Here is a 21,128-nt window from a genome sequence, read left to right on the forward strand (position 1 = left end):
GGTGCTTTAAAGGAGAATTAAAGGAGGCTTGACTCTTCAGCCACGAGGACCAGGAAGCGTCGACGACAACCAGGAGCTGGATTTGAGCTGTCCCATGAAGGATGTTGAGTGCTGCAGCGTCGGAATCTGGATTGGACCCAACAAGCCTTGACAACAGCAACCCACCCAAGATGACAAGATTGGCTTTGGTGCAGACCAGCAAGGTCTGAGGGACTCACCCTTTGGAGGGGAGTCAGAGCTCGTCTGGAGCAACTAGGAAAGCTCAAGAAACAAAGGATTGTCCTTCGTGAGGACCCACTAGCCAACGGACTAGAGATCACGAAGGAGCCCTGAGTTGCGGTGAGGAAAACGGGCCCACGGACCACTCGTGGAGAGTAGGCCTCTCAGCTTCGGTGCAAAAGGTGCTCGGGGCAAGGGCAACACATGGCCCAATGCACAACTTCGGGAAGTAGGTGCACTTGCAAACTTGCAGGATGTCCAGGAGTTCCGGTCCCACGTCTCTCGTGATAGCTACAGGTCTCAGCTCTGCTGGGGACTCGTGTCAGCCTCGGAGATGTCTGGAAGTCCATGTCCTGTGTCGCAGATCCTTCGGGATCCTAAAAAATGCAGACCTGCAAGATGCTTCTTTGGTGCTTGTTTGAACAGAGGTCACTCCTTGACCCCAAGGGAGATTTCTTCCGTCTACCAGTCAATATGGAATGTCGAAGGTCCAAGATTTCGTCTTCAGAGTTTCCTCCAGCGTAATCTAAAGTCCTAGGGACTGGGTTCCTATACTTATACCAAGTTTAGGGGTTGGACTAACTCTAGGGTCCCACCTATGGGAGGACCTGGGGAGGGGGTGGTTACACCCTTTCCCCTTTGTCCAGTTTCGCGCCAGAGCTGGGGCTGAGTGCCCCAGCAACCGGTTTGAACTGGGAAATGCATGGAGCACCTTGTGTGCCCCAGGCAGTGTCTGAAAAGCATTCACTGAATGCAACCCACCCTGCCCCAATACACTAAAGCCTGTCTGGGGAGGTGCTGACACCTCCCTGGACAGGAAACCTATTGTCCAGGCCTCCCCTGCCGGAGTTTCGTCCAGCAGCAGGAGGTCAGACTCGTGTCTGTGGCAGCAGCATCCTTTTTGTGATGCTGAAGCTCTTTAAAACGTTTACCGGGTGTACCAGTGTGTACATGTCTTCTCCCTCTAGAAGGGTGGAATTCTACCCCCGCGGCCAGAACTGATTGGGGAGGGGGGGTAGTATTCCAAAGTGTTTGACACCAAACACGACATGTTTTGATAAAGCCAAACCAAAGTTAGCATTAGCCTTGAGGATTATAATGCACTTAAGAATATATGGTATGGCTAGATCCTAGAACAGCTATAAGGAAGGGATTCTGAAAGCTGGAAAGGGGTTCAGCTCATGCCGGGCACCCTCTCACACAAAACCAAGCCCTCTGCCTTCAGGATTGTCAAGGCCTGCCATAGGAGTGACTTATAGGTTAATATGTGGCTATATATATATATATATATATATATATGTAGATATATATGTAGATATAGGTATACTATATCTAAGTAAGGGGTGCTTACACCACCTTCCCCAGGCTCCAAGTGCAGACCTGGCGTGCTATTTTGAAAGGCTTCCCAGGGGTGGCATAATACATGCTTCAGCCCCTGGTAGGCCTCTGGGGTACCGATGCCCTTGGTACCATATTCTAGGGGCTCACAAGGTAAATCAGTAACCAATCTGGTATGTACCCAAAGTACATGCAATCCATTTAGAGCGCGAACAGCTAGGCTGTGGTCCTGATTAGCAGGGCCACAGCCAGACTAAAGTCGAAAAACCAGTGAAACACAGCAAAAAGTGGGGGTAACCATAGGAAGCAGACCCTACTCATACATTCAGTAAGCACGTTCATTGCTGCTTTAACAAGATTATTTTGAAAGTGTGCGCTTTGGACACAATGTGTTAGTTAAGGGAACTCCTGTGGTTCCTTATCCAAACTTACCACCATTCACTATAATGATGATAATAAACCATATATTCAAAGTTTCATATCTTCGTTATTATCAAATTAATCATTTGCTTCAACTTTCAAAGTATTTGAATTTTACTCCATGAATTAAACACCCAATGCATTTCGGGTCGCTTCAAGGACCCTTCTTCAGGGGTCTAGAAAAATAAAAAAGAAGCTAATCAGTCCCAATTTCTAATAAACAAATTATATGTATACTGTCTAATTTTACCATTTTCACAGAAACATTTACAAATGCACTTCTATTCACTATATCTGTTTTCAGGAGAGAAGAAATTTGTCATGTCCTGGTACTTAATTATTTACAAATAACTATTGTTTTCACATTATTGTTTTTTAAGGTGATGTGGATTGTGAGAAGTTGGCCTGGTATATGATCACTATTCTAGTGAGCACCTTGCTCCAGTCCAAACAATCCTTATGGTGATGGTTGTAAGTCAACCTTATAGACCAGCTATCCTAGTGGTAACGTGGACAGAACAGTCTTAGGCTAAAAGACTCGTGAGGGCGTGTAAAGCCAGCTGTTTTACCATATGTATCCCCTTGAATATCAAATGAAAGGACACCACAAAGGATATATATGAAATATATATGTATTTATTCACTAACACACTCCTCTGAACTTCTTTATGAGATCTGAGGCAAAAGCACATAACAAGTTACTTAATCAGAATACGTTAAGTTGCACAATTTACAGTTAGGCCCTGGGGCGAAGCAAACCATATACTAAGTGAGTGGTATAAGTACCACGTCACGAGAAAAGGAAAGGCCTAGGGCCTAGATAATCGCTGGGGCTACACTATCTGACCCTTAGGTTAGGAGTAGGAGGCCCACAGGCGGCGCGTGCAGTGTCTTTACACACATGCGAGAGTCAATGTTAAGTCAATGGGAACTTAGAGTTTAGAAAAAGAAGGATTTAGGACACTTCCGGTCTAGCTAGAAGGAAACAACTAAAAACCTAGACACTTGGATAGTCAATACCCTTGGGAGTACCGAAGTACTCGCGTTACCTCACCCACAGGAAGCGGGTGCATAGGTGTGAAGATGTCGGGTTTCGCCGTTGAAGTCGATGGAGCCTGTGAAGAAAGATGCTGCAGGTGACCAGGAGGAAGATGTCCGGGTGGATCCAAGGGTGGATCGAGGATGAAGAAGACCTGAAAGCAGAGGGGACAGAGTCTGGGTCACTAGCCAGTGACCGGGTGGAACCAGGAAGGAACCAGACGACATCGAGGAGCAATCAGGTGCTGTCGTGAAGCTTGTCTCTTCAGCCACGGGGACCAGGAGGCGTTGAGGACGACCAGATGCTGGGGAGAAGCTGTCCCACAAAGGTTCCCGCAAATGGAGGGGTCGACTGCCGGATTGAAGTCAACAAGCCTTGGCAAAGGCAACCCACGCAGGATTCAAAGAAGGCTTCTGATGCAGACAAGCAAAGTCTGAGGTGCCTCACCTTTGCAGGGAGGCAAGGGCCAGTCTGGAGCAACCAGACCAGCGAGTTGATTCAAAAGGATTGTCGTCACAGAGGCTACTAGCCAACGGGCCAGCAACCGTACAACGCGTCGAGCAGAACAGAAGCAGAAGGGCCCCACGCAGAACTCATGGAGTGTGGAGGGCTGATCTTCGGTGCAGGTGGAGCTCGGATTCGGGGCTTCTCAATCCCCAGTGCACAGCTGTGAGGATACCTCAGGAGCTGCATAGTTAGCAAGTCGTGGACTTTTCAACATGGCCGGTCCCACGTGTCTCGTCGCCTCTACGGATCTCAGCTATGCTGCAGACGTGAAGAGGGTCAGAGAGGTCTGGAAGTCTGGGTCTTGTCATGATCTGTGCTCGGGTTCCGGCGGGAAACGTCGACAAAGCAAGCCGTTGATTTGCTGGATGGTGCCTGGTTGCCCAGGGTGGTCACTCCTTGGCCACAAGGGAGATTCTTCAGTCTTCAGCTTCAGCAGAACGTCGAAGGTCCAGAGTTTCGTTTCAAGTTTCAGTTCAGGATCAAATCTAAAGTCCTGGGGCTCAGCTCCTACCTTTATACAACTAAAAGGGACTGGATTACTGTCTAGGTCCCTCCTATGGGTGGGACCAGGAAGGGGGGTGGTTACACCCCCTTTCCTTTGTCCATTTTCGCGCCAGAGCTGGGGCTGGAGTGCCCCAGCAGCCGGTTTGAACTGGGGTATGCATGGAGCACCTAGTGTGCCTCAGGCAGTGTCTCATTCTATTCAGCCCTCCCTGTCCCAATACACAAAGTCCTGTCTAGGGTGGTGCTCGCACCTCTCCAGGCAGGAAACCTATTGTCCAAACCTCCGTGACTGGAAGGACTCCCAGCAGCAGGAGGTCAGACTTGTGTCTGTGGCAGCAGCGTCCATTTTGTGACGCTGGGGCTCTGGTTAACTTTAACCGAGATAGTCAGCAACAACATGGCTTCTCCCTCTAGAAGGGTGGAATGCTACCCCTGTTGCCAGAATTGGAGAGGGGGTAGTATTCCAAAACGTATGGCACCTTACACGACATGTTTAGATAAAGCCAGACCAAAGTTAGCATGTAACCGTGAGGATTATAATGCACTTAAGAGTATATGGTATGGCGATATCATAGAACAGCTATAAGGACATGGTTCCGAAAGCTGCGGACAGGCTCAGCTCATGCTAGAGCACCATCTCACACATAACCAAGCACTTTGCCTCCAGGATTGTTAAGGCCTGCCATAGGAGTGACTTATAGGTTACATGTGTCTATATATAAGTAGGTATAGGAATACTATACCTAAGCAAGGGGTGATTACGCGACCTTGCCCCAGCTGAGTGATCAGCCAGTTGTGTCTATTTGAGTGGCCTGCCAGGGGTGGCATAATACATGCTGCAGCCCCTGGTAGGCCTTGGTTACACCTATGCCCTGAGTACCTAGGGTACACTTCTACAGGGGCTGATGAGGTGAACCAATTCCCAATTGTGGATGTACCTAGAGTACATGGTGTGAATTTAGAGAGAGTGCATCTGGGCTGTGGGTCTGATTAGCAGGCCCATAGCCACATCTAAGTCGAAAACCAGTAAAGCAAAAGCACAAAGTGGGGGTTACCATAGGAAGCAGACCCTACTCTCCTACATGGATTACTACAAAAACCTAACATTTAGCAATGAAACGGCATACACGTTAGCTTGCACTAAAACCCATCGTGATCATGAGTTCAAGTAATCTTTTCTGAGTCGGAGCAGCTTAAGCGGTGTTCATTCATAACCCAGTTTGCGGAAAATGCGTATAGAAATTTGCGTTATACCTGATTGCGCGGGTCAAACACTGTCAGGTCGGTAAATAAAAAATAATAAAAACTGCAAAACAACAAGAATTAATACGCGCTGACTTATTAGTTTTTGTAATTGGTCAACTCGGGGTCCATAATCAATGCCTGCTTATACTCAATCGAACAACAGCTCTTCCTGTAAAACACTACGTGCTACGTAATATGCGGCGTGACTAAATCACGTGTTCACTCCGCTGAGTGTAAGGGAGCTGTTTTTTAGCGCAGTGTGGATTATTACAAAAAAACTTGGCCTTTAACCGTGCATCGGCATGCACATTAGCTCGCACTTAAATCCAATGTTATCGTGAGTTGGAACTATTTAAGCGGTGTTCATTCATAACCCCTGTTTAATGAATGTAAAGTAAAGTAAAGTCCACATTTGTAAAGCGCACAATCACCCGTAAGGGTCTCTAGGCGCTGGGGGCCGTCGGGAAGATTAAGCGAGCTATTGCCCAGAGTCACATGGTGCTGGGCTAACCTGCCGCCGGGGATCGAACCGTGGTCCCCAAATTCCAGCGTCAGTCGCCCTGGCCGCGGCGCCACACCTCTAAGCGTTTAAAGATTCACAATCGCTTTACTCGCTTTATCCCTGATTGCACAAATCAAACGCCATCAGGTTGATATGTAATAACAGCAAAGTAAGACAGGAATTGCTACGTGCTAACTTAGTTTGTCTGATAGCTCAACTCGGGGTCCATAGTCAAAGCCTTCTTGTCCACAAACGAATTAACGCTTTTCCTGTAAGCGCTACGTGCTACATAATATACAACGTGACAGTCACGTGTTGGTTCACTACGCTGAGTTTAAAGGAACAGTGTATGCTGTTATCAAAAAATGTCAAAACACTATGCGAAGAGCAGGTGCACCCATGAATAGCCTGCCACTGTCATTGTAAATCTATATGCCCTCGAAACAAACAACGAATATGTACCAGACATGCTGGTATATGATATTACTGCATTCTAAGCTCCAAAAACAATGGCAATGTGACTCCGAGCAAGATTGGGTGGATGACCTCAATGTCTCTTCTGTCCCGGGGTTTGCCTCTCCCTCTCATCAGAGCGGTTCTAGATTTGACTCTGTTTCGGGTTTATCCTCCTGAGCAGCGAGTCTGGATTATTCAGGCTATGATTCCAATCTTTTGGCCTCTATCGTGGGTTTCAGTCAGGATGACCCTACGGCTCCTGGGCCTGATAGCCTCCTGCATCCTGCTGTTGACACATGCCAGATGGCATATGCGGGCTCTGCAGTGGGACCTGAAATTCCAGTGGGTGCAGCATCAGGGCAACCTGTCCGATCATGTCCAGATCTCCGATCTTCGGAAGGATCTTCTGTCGCAGCAGCAGGGGACGGTCCCCCACCTGAATCTGTCCAGCCTCCACCTCCATGCGTGGAGATTGAGCGGCGACAGTTGACACCTTTCGATCTTCCTCCCGAAGTCTGTGATGTCATTCTGGCAGTCAGGTGTCCCTCTACAAAAACGGTAAACGCCTGCAGTTGGAACATGTTTGTGGCATAGTGCACAGCAAAAGCTGTGGATCCCCTTTCTGCCCCTCTTTCTGAGGTCCTTCTGTTCCTTCTATCTTTGGCCCAGCAGGGCTCTGCTCTGGGCACTATCAAAGGTTATCTTTCTGCCATTTGCGCCTTTCTACGGCTTCCAGTTCAGCCTTCCCTTTTTAATTCTCCGGTTGTGAACCGTTTCCTTAAAGGCATTATGCATACGTTCTCTCCTGTACCTTTCATAATGCCTCCGTGGGACTTTAATCTTTTCTTGACTTTTCTGGTGTGCGCTCCCTTCGAGACCCTACTTAACTGTCCTTTACGTCTACTCACCCTTAAGACGGCTTTCCTGGAAGCTATCACCTCTGCCAGAAGAGTGAGTGAGCTTCAGGCTCTTTCTTCTAAACCTCCTTTCCTTTCTGTTCATCCGGACAAGGTGGTTTTAAGGACCCGCCCTTTTTTTTTGCCCAAGGTTGTTACACCCTTCACATTGGGCAGACCATCCCTTTGCCCACCTTCTTTCCGCCTCCGCATCCCTCAAGGGGGAGGCAAGGCTCCACCGTCTGGACCCAAAACAGGCGCTCGCATTCTATCTGCAGTGTACACAACAGTTCCGGGTGGATGATCAGCTCTGTGTTGGATATGTGGGCGCCATAAAAGGTCGGGCCGTGCACAAGCGGACCATCTCCCGTGGGCCGTTCTGTGTATCAAATCATGTTACTCCTTGGCTAAGAAGGAGCCTCCTATGGGTCTGCGTGCCCATTCCACCATGTCAACGGCAGCCACTACCGCCTAGGGATGCTGCGTTCCCTTGCAAGACATTTGTCAGGCAGCTTCGTAGGCCTCGCTGCACACTTTTACCAAGCACTACTGCCTTGACAGTCCAGTCCGGAGGGACAGCTTCTTTGGCCGTTCTGTGCTCTGTGACTTTCTGGTGTAATCTTGTTCGCAGACCCACCACTAGCGTTGGTATTGCTGGGGTATCTATTCTAAGGTAAGGATTCTATCACTGACGTGTCTTTCAGATGCACAAGTTACTACTTGTGTAAAGATCTATCTGTAAGAGACATTAGTTAGTGATAGTTTCCTTACTGCCCCGGCCATCCTCCCCATTCTGCGATCTGATTACTAGGGTTAAGGTCCTCCCTTTCAGGGCCCTAGTTTTATGCACCAATGGTCAGTATCTTGCATGGCTCTGCTTTCCTGGCATAGAAAGTAGTGTCCAGAACGGATGTCAGCGTGCATGGGTGGCGCCTAAGTAGTCTCTGTGACGTCCTCTCGGCGCTTGCGATGCCAGTGACGGACGCAGAGCCGCAGGACGCCACCAACTGACGCGCAGGTGTACTGCTAAGCAAAACTTACCAGATCCAGTCTGACACTTGGGGATATTCTAAGGTAAAGAATCTATCACCAACTAATGTCTCTTACCGATATATCGTTACACAGGTAGTAACTTGTGCAATACTCATTTACCTGCAGTTTTCTCATAGGATCGTATCTGATGACCATAGTGGTGGTCTGTATGGGTGGGAGTCTATAATATTTGAAAATCATTGCATGCATGTAAGAACTCGTTCATCCTGAAGAGATTTCTGATCCCCACCTTTCTTCTCTGCCATAGCCGGAACCCTGAAGTGTGGTGTTGTCTGAATTGCATACAGTGCGCGGCTACTGTGAGCCCTATTAAATAAACAATGTTTCATGTTTTGTTCTCCCTATAAAACAGATGTTGTTGCATGAGCACTACCGAAAAATTGCTGCTTCTGCCTAATGTAAATATGTCAGACTCCTGCAGAAGGGTTAACGGTGCCCATGAAAAGTACATCAGCAAAGAGAAAAGGTATTCTTACTCTGGTCCATTACATTTAGAGCAGCGCTGCTGATAGTTTGTTGAGAGCCACACTGATCAGCGTTAACCCAACAAGCATTGCAGAGAAGTGTTTGTAACGTGCTATAGAAATATACCAGCCACACCAAGAGCTGCTTAACCTCTGCCATAAACCTATCAGCCCAGCCAGCGCCTGCTTGTTTGCGCTTTAGTTGTGTGAAGATCATTTATAAATGTAATACATTTCTGGGTTTCTTCAGGGTTATGTATGAACTTTAGATTGAACAAGCCGAAAACTGTGAGCAGAAATTCCCTCTCTCTCCGACTTGTTTTGTCTAAAATGTGTGCATTAACAAGGAGAAATTCTGAGTTATGTTTATATTCAGATACACAGATGTAAAAAAACAGCAGCGCAGTCCTGGTACTGACCCTGGTGTTTGCTGTAAATCCTCTCCGTAAAGCAGTGCAGTTGCCGAATTGCCATACTACTTATCTAAAGTGCAGCAGTCAGAGAAGCCCTTGCTTTCCCCAACACCATAGGAGCCCTGGCGCTGTCCCATTACTGAGCAGTCTGCTTTCTGATTGCTCTACAGATGCCACGGTTAGGTGTCCTTAGTTTGAGCATCAGCAACTGGACAGGCTCCATCCTGTCTTTGCACAGCACCTTATGTGCCTATAAGCTCTAGGGGTTACAATGCTGGAGAGGCACGTACCAAAAGTCACATTAGACATCAGAAACCTGAAACATGGGATATTTAAAATCTTTTATAAAATCATATTTAGACTTCAACTCCTCAGAATACACTAGGTGGATAGTTCTCTGCGTTAAGATCTACTATGCACTGGCAAAGAACCAGCTTCTGGAAGGACTGAGGACCTTTCCACCAGGGCCAAGGCTGTGACCACTGGGCTAGCACGGGAAGTTCCTGTCCTGGACATCTGTCAGGCTGCGACACCGGTGTCAGTACACATGTTCACGACAGTGGTCCCTTGACAGCATGTCCACTGGGATGGACTTTTCATCCATTCAGCCCGGCTGGAGGTTTTGATATGAGTTGTTCTACCGTACTACTATCCTGGGAGGTACTGCTTTGGTATCTGTTCAAACGTGAGACATTCTCAGTTAGAAGTACCCATCAGAGTATTAAGTTACTAAACCATCAAAGCTCAGAATCCTCCCCGCTCGACTTCAATCCCTTTCTAAGAAAATTAAAGTGATATCAACACAAGGGGTGGTGCTTATATGCGGCTCCGCTGTCGCTTCTGGAGTGGAAAAAAGTCAACACGGAGCCGCAAGGTGGTACCTTCCTGTGCATGGGAGTAATGCTGTTAAACCGTCTGGATCTAGTCTGGTGATATTGTGAAGGTGAGGAATCTGCACTAGGATGGAGTATCCTCCAGAAAGACCGTTATCAAAGGTTTATAACGTATCCTTTTGGATTCGATCTCTAGATCTGATGCTGCCTTAAACATCTAACTTAAATCTTGATGGTTGATGCTCATTATTTTCTTTTGCTATCAACACTTACCTAACAGATACATGCTAATCGCTAGCATAGTTGGCCTGTGTAAGAGCTTGACATTAAAAGTAAGGAAGATTTACTCTGTGTAGGTATTGAAATACTCCCAATCGAAAAAAGTTTGCCGTACCCCTCCTTTTATTATTGACCCATTTGTGGTTCTGTATATAGATTGTCAGCGAGTGGAAAAAAAGTAGGGAGTGGGATCTGAATGTGACTAGGGCCGAATGTCACACTGTGTTTTATAAATTGCTATTTTATTTGTTTATATTGTTACTTTTCTCTTGTCGCTAATATTCGTATTGTACTTTTATGGATATGACGTATATCCGAATAAAGTTATAAACTGAACTGAACAGGGCCGGCTGCGATGTCTGTGTTGTGTCACAAAAAGTTCCCAGATCCTTAATTACTCTGCCTAGAGGTAAGAGACTTTTTGGAGATATAGAATTCTTTCTCACAATCTGACTGTCACGTTAAGGGTACCCTACAACCATGTACTATCCCTCAAATCAGCCACTGAGTACCAATCCTGGTACCAGTTACTGCGTTGTTTAACATTTTGAATGTCATCATCTTTAATGAAATTAGTGCGTTTTTTATGTCCTTTCCCAGCTCATCCAAACCGATAAATACTGTAGGGGAGTATGTTTCATTCTTATAGCACTTGAGTTTCTAGGCTGATGATTCCTCTTGTTATTTACATGTTTTATAACGCTTATATCTGTTAGGTCTGTTTAAAATAATTTTTCTTTTTGTGCAGGCGATCAGGAACTAGTATTCGTGACTCATGTTGTAAATCCATGTCACTTTTATATACAACGATATTCCAAGAAGAAAACAGCAAACGAGTTGGAACAAATCCTCACCCTCTATTGCAGCAGAAATTCCGGCACTAGCCCCAATGATGTTTTGGTACTAGGTGATGTATCAACTTTGTTTAGGTAGAAATGTGCAAAAAGTTCCTTGACACATTTTTCTTTCACTGTTTAACCTCGTAGCTGATGTGGCTTTTCCACCCCCTGTGCTGAACTCTTTTTTTGATATTTAGTGCAATTTATGCTTAGGCCTGCATAACCTTTCTTTTCCACCAATGATATCCAGGCTACAGTTGGGTCCTTTTTTTCCCCACATCCCTGGAATGCTAAAGATACTCAGTTTATTCAATTTTTCTTGCTGTGCAAGAAAGCGTCTGCCTTTTTTTCTCTGACGAATTACTTCAACAAAAGGCATTCAGTGCTAATATCACTAACTTCCCACCTTTCATGAACAAGCAGAGTCAAAACCTTTTTACTGCAGTTTTTGAATTTTTCTTGGTAGTCAATTTCATCTATTTTTTGCAGTTTCAGCCTACTTAAGTTTTTATTGGAAGCAGATGTGAAACCCATGGTTGAACCCGCAAAGATATACATTTCTGAAAACTATGCAAAATTCTGAATTCAGCAAGAGGCCATTTGTGTAGATTGCATGTGATTTTTGAAAAGAAACTGATTGTTGAACTAAAATGACACTTTTTATCTGTATTTTTTGTTCAAAGGTCGATTCATAAAAGTAACACACCATTATGTCTGTCACATTCTTCTAGTTGTTGTGACCATATAGTGTTAGTTGGTTGTCCAAGAAGCAACAACTAGGCAACTTTTTTTGTGCCATGCAGCAATCCATATGGTAAAATCTAATGAATGAAAAATGGTAATGAAGGCATAGTTTGTATTTTTGAAATGTGCACTTCAGGAATCTGGAATTCTTTTTACAGATGCCCCCTCCCCCCACATATACACACACAGACTTTTTGCTCCTATTTGAACTACTAGATGCTGGGTTTAGATTCAGACAGTGCACTGAAGCCTGCTAACCAGACTTCAGTCGGTGTTCTTTCCCTAAGATTATACATGCTCGGTTGTCACCCAATTGGCAAGTTCTTACTCCCCTGTAAGTCACTAGTAACTGGTACCCAGGGCATGGTTACTAAAGAGGGTCCCTAAGCGCTGCAGCGTGTACTATGCCACCCTAAGGGACCCACACACAAACTGTGTGCATACTGCTATTGCAGGATGTTTGAAGTTGTGCAGACTATTTTGAAAACCCGACATGCTACACTTACTGTGTTAACGTCAATATATACGTAATATATGTGTAGGAAAGTAGGTTCTTTCTGGCATAGATACCCCCACTTTTTGCCTGACCCTCCTGGTAGATCGCTCCCCCTCCACGCAGCTCCGACTGTGTGCTCCTGCTGCCACTGGTAAGTGTCCTCCGTCCTTTTTGCTTCTGTGCCACTGTCTCCCCCCCTCTTGTGCCTCGTTTTCTGCTCTGTGCCACGGTCTCCCCCTATTGTGCCTCGTTTTCTGCCCTCTGTTCCATCCGTTATCCTTTATTTTTTGTGACTTTCTGCCCTCTGGTCCACCCGTTTTTCCCTTGTTTTTGTGCCTTTCTGACCCTCTGTTCCATCCGTTTTTCCTTCGTTTTTTGTGCCTTTCTGCCCACTGTTCCACCCGTTTTTCCCTCGTTTTTTGTGCCTTTCTGCCCTCTGTTCCACCCGTTTTTCCCTCTTTTTTGTGCCTTTCTGTCCACTTTTTTCAATTCAAATAGGTTTTTATTGGGTCTTTCAGTATTAAATAAATACACAAAATACAGACTTAAAAACATACATTAATACAGATGTACAGTACAATAAAGCGAAAAGGGGTAAAAAGCAATACACAATAGGTTACACGATAATACATACTTCCGTAGGCGGTGTGTCCGGGCAGTTGCATGTAAATTAGAGCACCAAAGATATGTAGGTGGGGCTCAGGAATTCAGGATGACCCGAAGTAACAGATTAGCTCCACACTGTTGGATTGTGATGGCGTCAAGTGTGCAGTACTGAAAATTCTGGACCCGTGTTATAAACATCAACGTACCATGACGATTTTGATATCAGAAGACCGAGAATGGTTAGTACACTATGCACAAGCATTTTCGTCATATTCGAGTGACGATTTCACCTTGAAATCGTAGTTTTTGTTCTGAACCCTCGGGTTCCATTTTGTGTACGGCAGCCATTTTGTGAGTTGCCCTCACATAGGTCAATGATAAAGGCCAAACACGGTCCTGAAGGACACGTACACCTTTCCTGACTTCTCTGCGACCTGGGCAAGCTTACTCCACTCCCCGAGGCCAAACCTGTTTGGGCAGTTCCTCTCCCAGTGGCCGGTCAAGATAGTATCAAGGCACAACGTGCCATAAACCTTTCATCACACACAAACCATGCCTAATCTCGCACACACCTGTCTGTTTCCTACTTTATGACTTGCTTTACGAGGAGGAGGTGCCCTTTTTTATTGGGGGTCCGTCGATATCTGATGAAAATACTGGGCCTTGCCGGGTAATTGATTGTGGGCTGAACAAACTGAAATGTGGGATTGTCATCATGACTCTGCTTTTTCTTTGTAGTGAAAATATGTGAATGGTCAACTGTAAAAATAGGAATGTTTGCCTGAAGCATAATATTTTGTATAAAAAGAGAAGGCTGGCTTTGTAAGATTGAGCAGTCTCCTGAGAATATACACCGTGTTGTACTTCTAGGATACCTGTTACTTGGTTGCAGCCAATAAATTCGATCTTTGACTTCACCTAGAAGACTCTGTGTTTCTGTAGTCTGAAACAGGAAGGACCCGAAGTCATTGGGTGTTGTCCCTTGCACCGCTGGGTTACCGGATCAGTACCGGTTCTGAAAAACCCAGTACTTCAGTTGGCGCCCAACGTGGGGCGATATCAGCGGTACCGGTCCAAGCCAGAGGTTCGTGAGGAGCTTCGTGTGAAAATTCTGGAGGAAGGCCGCCACTTCATCGACCCCTGCATGTCGACGTGGTCCGAAAGTCTTTGCTGCGAGGTTCCCCGCTTCCCGACGGCTACGAAGGACTGCTGCCCTGACTATCGCCCTGTTTTGGACCCTTGATGATTGGTAGAGCGAAACGATAGATGAGTCTTCTGGTGAAGTCATCGATACCTCAGTTAAGTATAAGTGGAGCGTCTCCCAGTCCTTAGTTTGAGTATCCCTTCGGGATCTTTGATTTGGAACTTGCAAGTACCAAAGCCGAGGGACTCGTGTATTCACGAGACTATCGTAATCGATAATCCTTTGAAGTTTGAAGCTAGACTAGTGAGCGAAGATGCCTGGTCTTAGCAGATTTGGATTTTGTTTTGTCTTGGTTGTAATAGGGATTCCCGATTGGAGGACTCGTGTCCGGTTCCTCCGATTGGAACTCCGACCTATGAACTATATGTGAAACATGGAGTAGGCCCCATCACATATAATGAAGTATGGATTAAATACACCAGAAAGGATGGAGTTTTAAAATGGCCCCAATATGGTAGCTTTGACACGGAAATCCTAGATAATCTCGAAGTTAAACTTTTCAAGAAGAAAGCCCGGCCGGCGATGTTTGACTCTTTCCACCTATGGCGGAAGGAAGCCAAACAAAGAAATTAAATTAGCTAAAAAGAATAAAAGAGAAAGGGGTATCTCGATAATGCAAGCTGCCATGCAGTTTAAAGATAACTAAGAAGAACAGATGAGTGAGCAGATGCACAGGCAACGTAAAATAGTTATCGATAAATGTTACCCTGTTTTGCCACCTCTTCAGCAAGATGCAGCAAAAGACATTGAGAAAGATCCCCTAATGTCGCATTTATTGAGTTCGCCACCCCCTTATGCGCAGAGTGCTACGGCACCTCCGCAGCCTTTAGCCGCACAACCTTTGGTTGTATTACCTCCTGCTCCTCTGTGATGTATTCCTATAGGTCCTGAATCGATCCCCCTACTCCTGACCCTATTCTGGTTAGTAAACTAACAAGTTAACTAGTAATCAGCCCATGAGGCAGAAAATCCCCATGATGCAGATACCGTTATCTGACGCAGTCACACTACGGCACAGGAACGTGTTATCTGATTAGGTCATAACGCTTGCGATCTAATTAGACAAGCGATATTCCTCCAGCCCCTGATAAGGCATACGGAGTTCTCATAACAAATCAAACCTATGACAACCTGGGCAAAACCCTGCGGCCATTGTTTTGATTTCACCGAGAACTTCAGTAAAAGAATGTGCTAACGAGCAAGTCGTATGACATCCTTATTGACGTATCTATGTCCATCCTTACGTCAATCTCGGCACCTTAAAGGTATAAATATTACCGATATTGCCCTATGCAAACACACGCGTGGTGACGAGACGGAGCAGCCATACTTGCCGAAGCGAAGAGCAGAGCAGACCCCGCTGGCGCAGCCCCGCCTTCCTGACGCGCTGAGAGAAGCTGCTTTCTCCTGCCGAGAATTCCAGCCCCGGCGTTTCTGGGCAGCCCTCGCAGGCAGCCTGGAATATCGAGACCAGAGAGAGAGATACCATCCCTCATTCATCCTAACTTCCAGGTACAGAACTGAATAACCCCTCACAGAGAATTCTTTAGTTATTCACTTGGCAAAAACAAACTTAACTTAAACTGTAACTTTCTATTCCCGCCCACGTATTAGGCTTAGGTCAGGTACACGGGGTAGGCGTATTTAGAAACACCAGTTGAGTACGTTTAGTCAAATGTATATGTGTATGTAATATATTTTATTCATTTTAAAACATCATATGGCTTAGAAACCATATCAATGTTTTTACAGTATTATTTTATACTATTGCTTTTAATGTATGCACTTTACTTAACTATAAGTATTGCAATAATATCGATCCATTTCTCTTGTATGAGAAAAGAGACTGATCAATAAATAACACCTTTTTATTGAACACGCCCGTCTCTTCCTTTTCTCTACATTCTGATGAGACTAAGAATGCACGTACTGACTGAGTAAAATAAATTGCCTTTTGTTCACACGACTCTCGAGATATACTCTTGATTAGGGGAGAGCAAAGTTGTCATGTTCTATGGTTGTCAGAAACTAAATCCCTTCTTGTCTAATCAGGGGAGTTAATTCTTTCCTGAACATTCGAGAAAGTTTCTAGTGAACTCTGAGCTAAGCTGGCAAACCCAAAACTTTAAGTCTAGTATCGACAGTAGTAGACCTAGTTAACGTCTGGTCTAGGCCTTTACTATTGTAGGTATTATTCCAATGCGCAGAGCCTATTGGGATGATAGGAACTACACTACATGGCGCCCAACGCGTTTGGAAAGGGCGATAAAACTAACGTAAGACATTTAGAGTAACTCAGTCGTGCTTTCTCACTCAGACCCCTTTTCCCATAATACTCCAAAGACGTCTGGAGTGGGTGAAAGGTAATATCCGCCAGACCTCGCAGGAGGGAACTCCTATGTATGGTTCTTGGTATAGTCAACGTTGAAGGATACACAGTTCCAAAATATTGTGCATCTAATCTTTGTTTCCACAAGAAACCTGATCTGCAAACAAACAAAATAACCTTTTGGACAGTAAAATGTCAGACAATGAGGATGAAAGAGAGGCAGTTAGATTAGCAACTGAACTCGCAGCAGCTGATGCTACCATGCAGGCAGCAGACGGGGATATAATACTCATCCCGGTCATCAAAAGGAGATCTATAACTTTAAAACTTATAGAAAATGGACTGACACCTAGAGGTGGCACAGTCATATTCGTAATTGAGGCACACGAATATCGGCAGACAGAGGTATACTATTCATGGATACATTTTCCAGCAGCAAATGCTGTAACAAAGTACTTCCACTATTACAAAATAGAGGAACATCCTGAAACGTACACTCCTTTCGAGGAGGTGGAAGTACCACTCAAATTTCAAGAGCACCTGCTCTTATTTGATGGCGCACTAAAACATAACAATCACATCACCAGGCTCGGTCCTTTAGGTAGACCAGGAGCAACGTGGCCGGTCCTAGCCGGATACACACCACATCCAGACATCGAAGGGATGTCTGCAGCAGAGCTGTTAACACAGCTAAAACAATTAATAAAAATACATAGACAATTAGTCCAATATGTGATGCGGACTTCAACAATTCAGCCAGCGATTAAACTTCCACAGCTGACCCCTCACCAGGGGAACACAAATAAAATTACACCACAGAACATCCAGTCCTGTCTAGGGAAGGTACCGGCTAAACGGGAACAAATACCATTCTGGTTGGCACAGAAAATCACCCAAATAGAGGCGGTGTTTCCTGACACCACCCCATTAGAAAAACACAGGATTCTGACTATCTGTCTCCCAATGGGAATCGCACCACACATAAGAGGACTGTGACACTTGGGGTACAGTCTTTGCTTCCATCTACACAAAAACGCACGGTGTTCCATCCATTTCGGTAATACCAGATGTGCTAAAACAAATTCAAGATGAATATGGTCCAGAACCCGCTTTAACTCTTGGTATGAAATTACTGAAAGACTTCAAGCAGGTCTCGGCTATACTATTAGCCAACATAAAAGGAGAAGCAGCAAACGTGGCGATCCGCCAGAGGTTAAAAGAGACAGATATAGCAGACCAACCAGCTGAAATAGCCAGAATCATAGAAAAATCCTATGAGGAACTAGGCAGAGATAGTTTAGGTGGGATACCAGTAAAACCACAACTGATTGAAAGTCCTGAAAAAATATTTTATAACAATAAATCTACATCACCAAAAAAGAACTGGGATGGAAACAAACAATCCAATCCTAAAGAAAAGAAATTCCAGTCCAGAGGAAGGTCTCCTAGGCGAAGAGAAAAATCTCCGAACCAGAGACACAGGTCACCACAAAGTGACCCCTCTGGGAATAGATATAACCTTAGAAATAGGGATAATATAAAAAAGCCTGATAGATATCAAGACATTGATACACGTCCCTCTCAATCTTTTCAGACTTCCTCGCAGAAATCGGAAAGAAGAGGACGATCAGAACAAATAGAAGAGCACGCCAAGTCCAAAGACAAGGAACCTGCTCAGCTAAAAAAGAAATTACAATTTCCAAAAAAGAAGGTAGCCAGTATCAAGGTAGTTAATGCCGAGAATACTGAGGACACAACTGAAAAACGGGGAATGGGCTCAGACAATGCTAGACAGCGCAGCAGAAGTGAGCATAGCTCGCAAAGTCCTTATGAATCATCTGGAGACAGTGGACACGAATGAATATCTTCAAGTGGAAACTGCGGACACCAGAGTTAGCAAACCTCACAAAATATACGAAATAACATTGCATATAGAGGGAGATAAGACTAGGAAAATAAGGGGACTATTTTGGCATAATCTCTCCAAGGGCTATGATATCCTTCTAGCTGAAAAAGACTGGCCACCAGAGTTTGTCAGGGAGTGCCCTCATTGCGAAGAAGTAATTATGCCTGCCTTCTCAAATCAAATTCCTATTCATAAAAAATACACACTTGCTAGAAAGTGGGCAGTAGCTCTAGCTCCTGCTTTATATAAAAATCACGTGGGATGGGATGAGGACTCTCCTCCTCACAAAATCCAGTTAAAATCACAACCTACTGCACAAAGACAGTACCCAATTAAGCAAGAAGCTAAAAAACAGGTAAATGAAATACTAGATCAGCTAGAATACCAGGGGGTGATTGAAACTTGCACCTCACAAATGAACAACCCTTTGTTTCCGGTCTCCAAACCAGACAATTCATACCGTCTAGTTTTGGATTACCGACACCTTAACACATGTTGCAAAACTTTTGCAGTGCAAAACTCACATAGTGCTGCACTAATGAATAACATAGTGCGCAAAAAATACAAAACAACCTTGGACATCTCTAATGGATTCTTTTGTCAAAACATAGCACCAGAGAGCAGATATTTAACTGCATTCTCAATAAATGGCACTCAAAAACAATTCTGTCGGTTAGCCCAGGGGTACAAGAACAGCCCGGGGGTATTCTCAGCGAGAGTAACAGAATTACTACAACTATATGACGATGAAGCATTATCTTATGTCGATGACATTTACTTAACAGATGATGACTTGGAGACTCACTTGAAAAGAGTGAACACCATAATACTTGGGTTCGCTGCAGAGGGTTACAAATTCAACTTTAAAAAATCCAGAATTGCCCATCTGACAGTCCTGTTCTTAGGATATGAGTTATCAAGTGAAGGCAAAAGCCTGGCTGACAATTTCCTAGAGAAATGTGCCGTAATCCAAGCACCTAGAACACTAAAAAACCTACAGTCGATTCTAGGCTTCCTAAATTTCGGAAGAACATACATTGCAAATTACGCAGAAAGGGTCAAGCCCCTTTATGATCAGATTTTAAAAGATCCAATTGGACTCAAATACACACAGAAATTTTGAGATCTCTACAAACAGACATGCTAATTAAAACAAAATTAGAAACACGTGATAACACACGCAATCTTGTGATTCGAGTCATCCCAGGGAGATGCGGATTCACATACCTGACCTCTAATGAGGGAGAAAAGGTACCAATTGCATTCAAATCACACTTGTACACAGAAGCTGAAAAGAAGTTCAGCAGTACAGAAAGAATTGTTCATGCAGTTCAAACCGCAATAGCTAGAGGAAAAGATCAAGCTGACGGTAGACATATCACAGTCAGAACAGCAGAATCAGCCTTTGAGGCACTAACAACACCGTGTAATTTACCAACAACAACATTGAATCCAAAGTGGATACAATGGGTGAATTCAATCACAACGGACAAAGTATACTATTACCTTGATCCAGAACTAGAAGAGTTGAAAAATCTAGAATATGAAAGAATATTCCCTCTGCCAATCGATATTCTGCCTTTACGACATTACACCTGTGTAATTTATACAGACGGACATGCTCAACCTCCCGTTTGGGGAGAACAAGCATACAACCCCACATGTGGGATTACAAAAGAAGTGTGGCGCGGAGGTAAACTAAAACCTCTATTAACAAAAACACACTCAGTAGAAACTAATTCAGAACAACAAACTGAGATAGTAGCTTTGAAAATGGCGCTAGATAATGCGGATCGCGAATTCCCGACACTTATAGTGTCAGATTCATATTACTGCGTCAAATCATATAACAAGGATTTGCAGACATGGATTCAAAACGGTTACAAAGATGACACAGATGCAACAATAAAGCAGAAACTGCTCTGGGAACAAATAGCTCTTTTGAAAAAAGAACTACCAAAGACTCACGTGACACACTCACTGAGTCATCAGCGTGATGGCGTTCACGTTGCAGGGAATTCATTGGCTGAAACAGCCACAGCGGCAGCAACTAAATCGGCTCCCGTAGTTCGAAAAAAGCGTACATTAAAATACATTGACGGTGAAACAGTGCTGGCAGTGAAAACGTCATCTAAAGGCGACTGCTCAGCGTTACCGATCAATTATCCACTCAATTATACATACTTAATCGATGCAAACTCCGTCCCTTTTGCTCGAATCCCTGGAGTGGGGGATAGGGTGATTCCAAACATGGACAGGAGAAACTTGTTAATCGCAGACGCACATATGGGCGAGGGTCTCAGACACCTCGAACTAAAAGATTCTCTGAAAGAATTACAATCACGGTACTGGTGGCCAGGCATGAGTCTGCGTCACACCATGTTTGTAAAAAACTGCCCAAACTGCAACAGAGATCGCAGTGGGGAGAGAAACAGTTTAATACCTCATCGTTTTACTCCGGAAAAAAATCAAGAGTAAAAAGGAAGGGTTGCGATTAACATATACAGGCTAGTTTCCACTTATAATGTAGATCACCAGCACTCGGCTGACGTCCGGACTGTTATACAAAGATTTGCGAGTCTAAATGGCATATACGCTAAGAGCATGCTACGTTTGACCATTGTCTTCACTCTAGCACTCCAGCCTGAGGGGAAACATGACCAAATGAGCATAGTCCAGCGGGAATCTTCTCACTTCCTTCCTGAGGGTACGGGATGGTGTAGAGAAAAAACCAAGGCATAAAGCAATCTATAGCGGAAAGGGTATTAGGTTCGGGAGCTGGGTGGGTCAAACATCTAATAAGTGTCCAACGTAGTCTAAATAACTTGCCAAGAAA

At 44.7% G+C, this 21,128-nt stretch overlaps 1 protein-coding gene across 1 annotated transcript in view; it reads left to right on the forward strand.

The window, feature by feature from the left end:
• RNF17 (ring finger protein 17) overlaps positions 1-21,128 on the forward strand; it is a 3,010,943-nt gene that overhangs the window by 847,529 nt on the left and 2,142,286 nt on the right. Inside the window, exon 15 of the mRNA XM_078657063.1 lies at positions 10,917-11,075. Within this exon, the coding sequence (XP_078513189.1) occupies positions 10,917-11,075 (159 nt within the window). The remainder of the gene's footprint in view (positions 1-10,916; positions 11,076-21,128) is intronic.

The sequence above is a fragment of the Lissotriton helveticus genome, chromosome 8, assembly GCF_964261635.1.
Source record: "Lissotriton helveticus chromosome 8, aLisHel1.1, whole genome shotgun sequence".
In the NCBI taxonomy this organism is placed as follows: domain Eukaryota; kingdom Metazoa; phylum Chordata; class Amphibia; order Caudata; family Salamandridae; genus Lissotriton; species Lissotriton helveticus.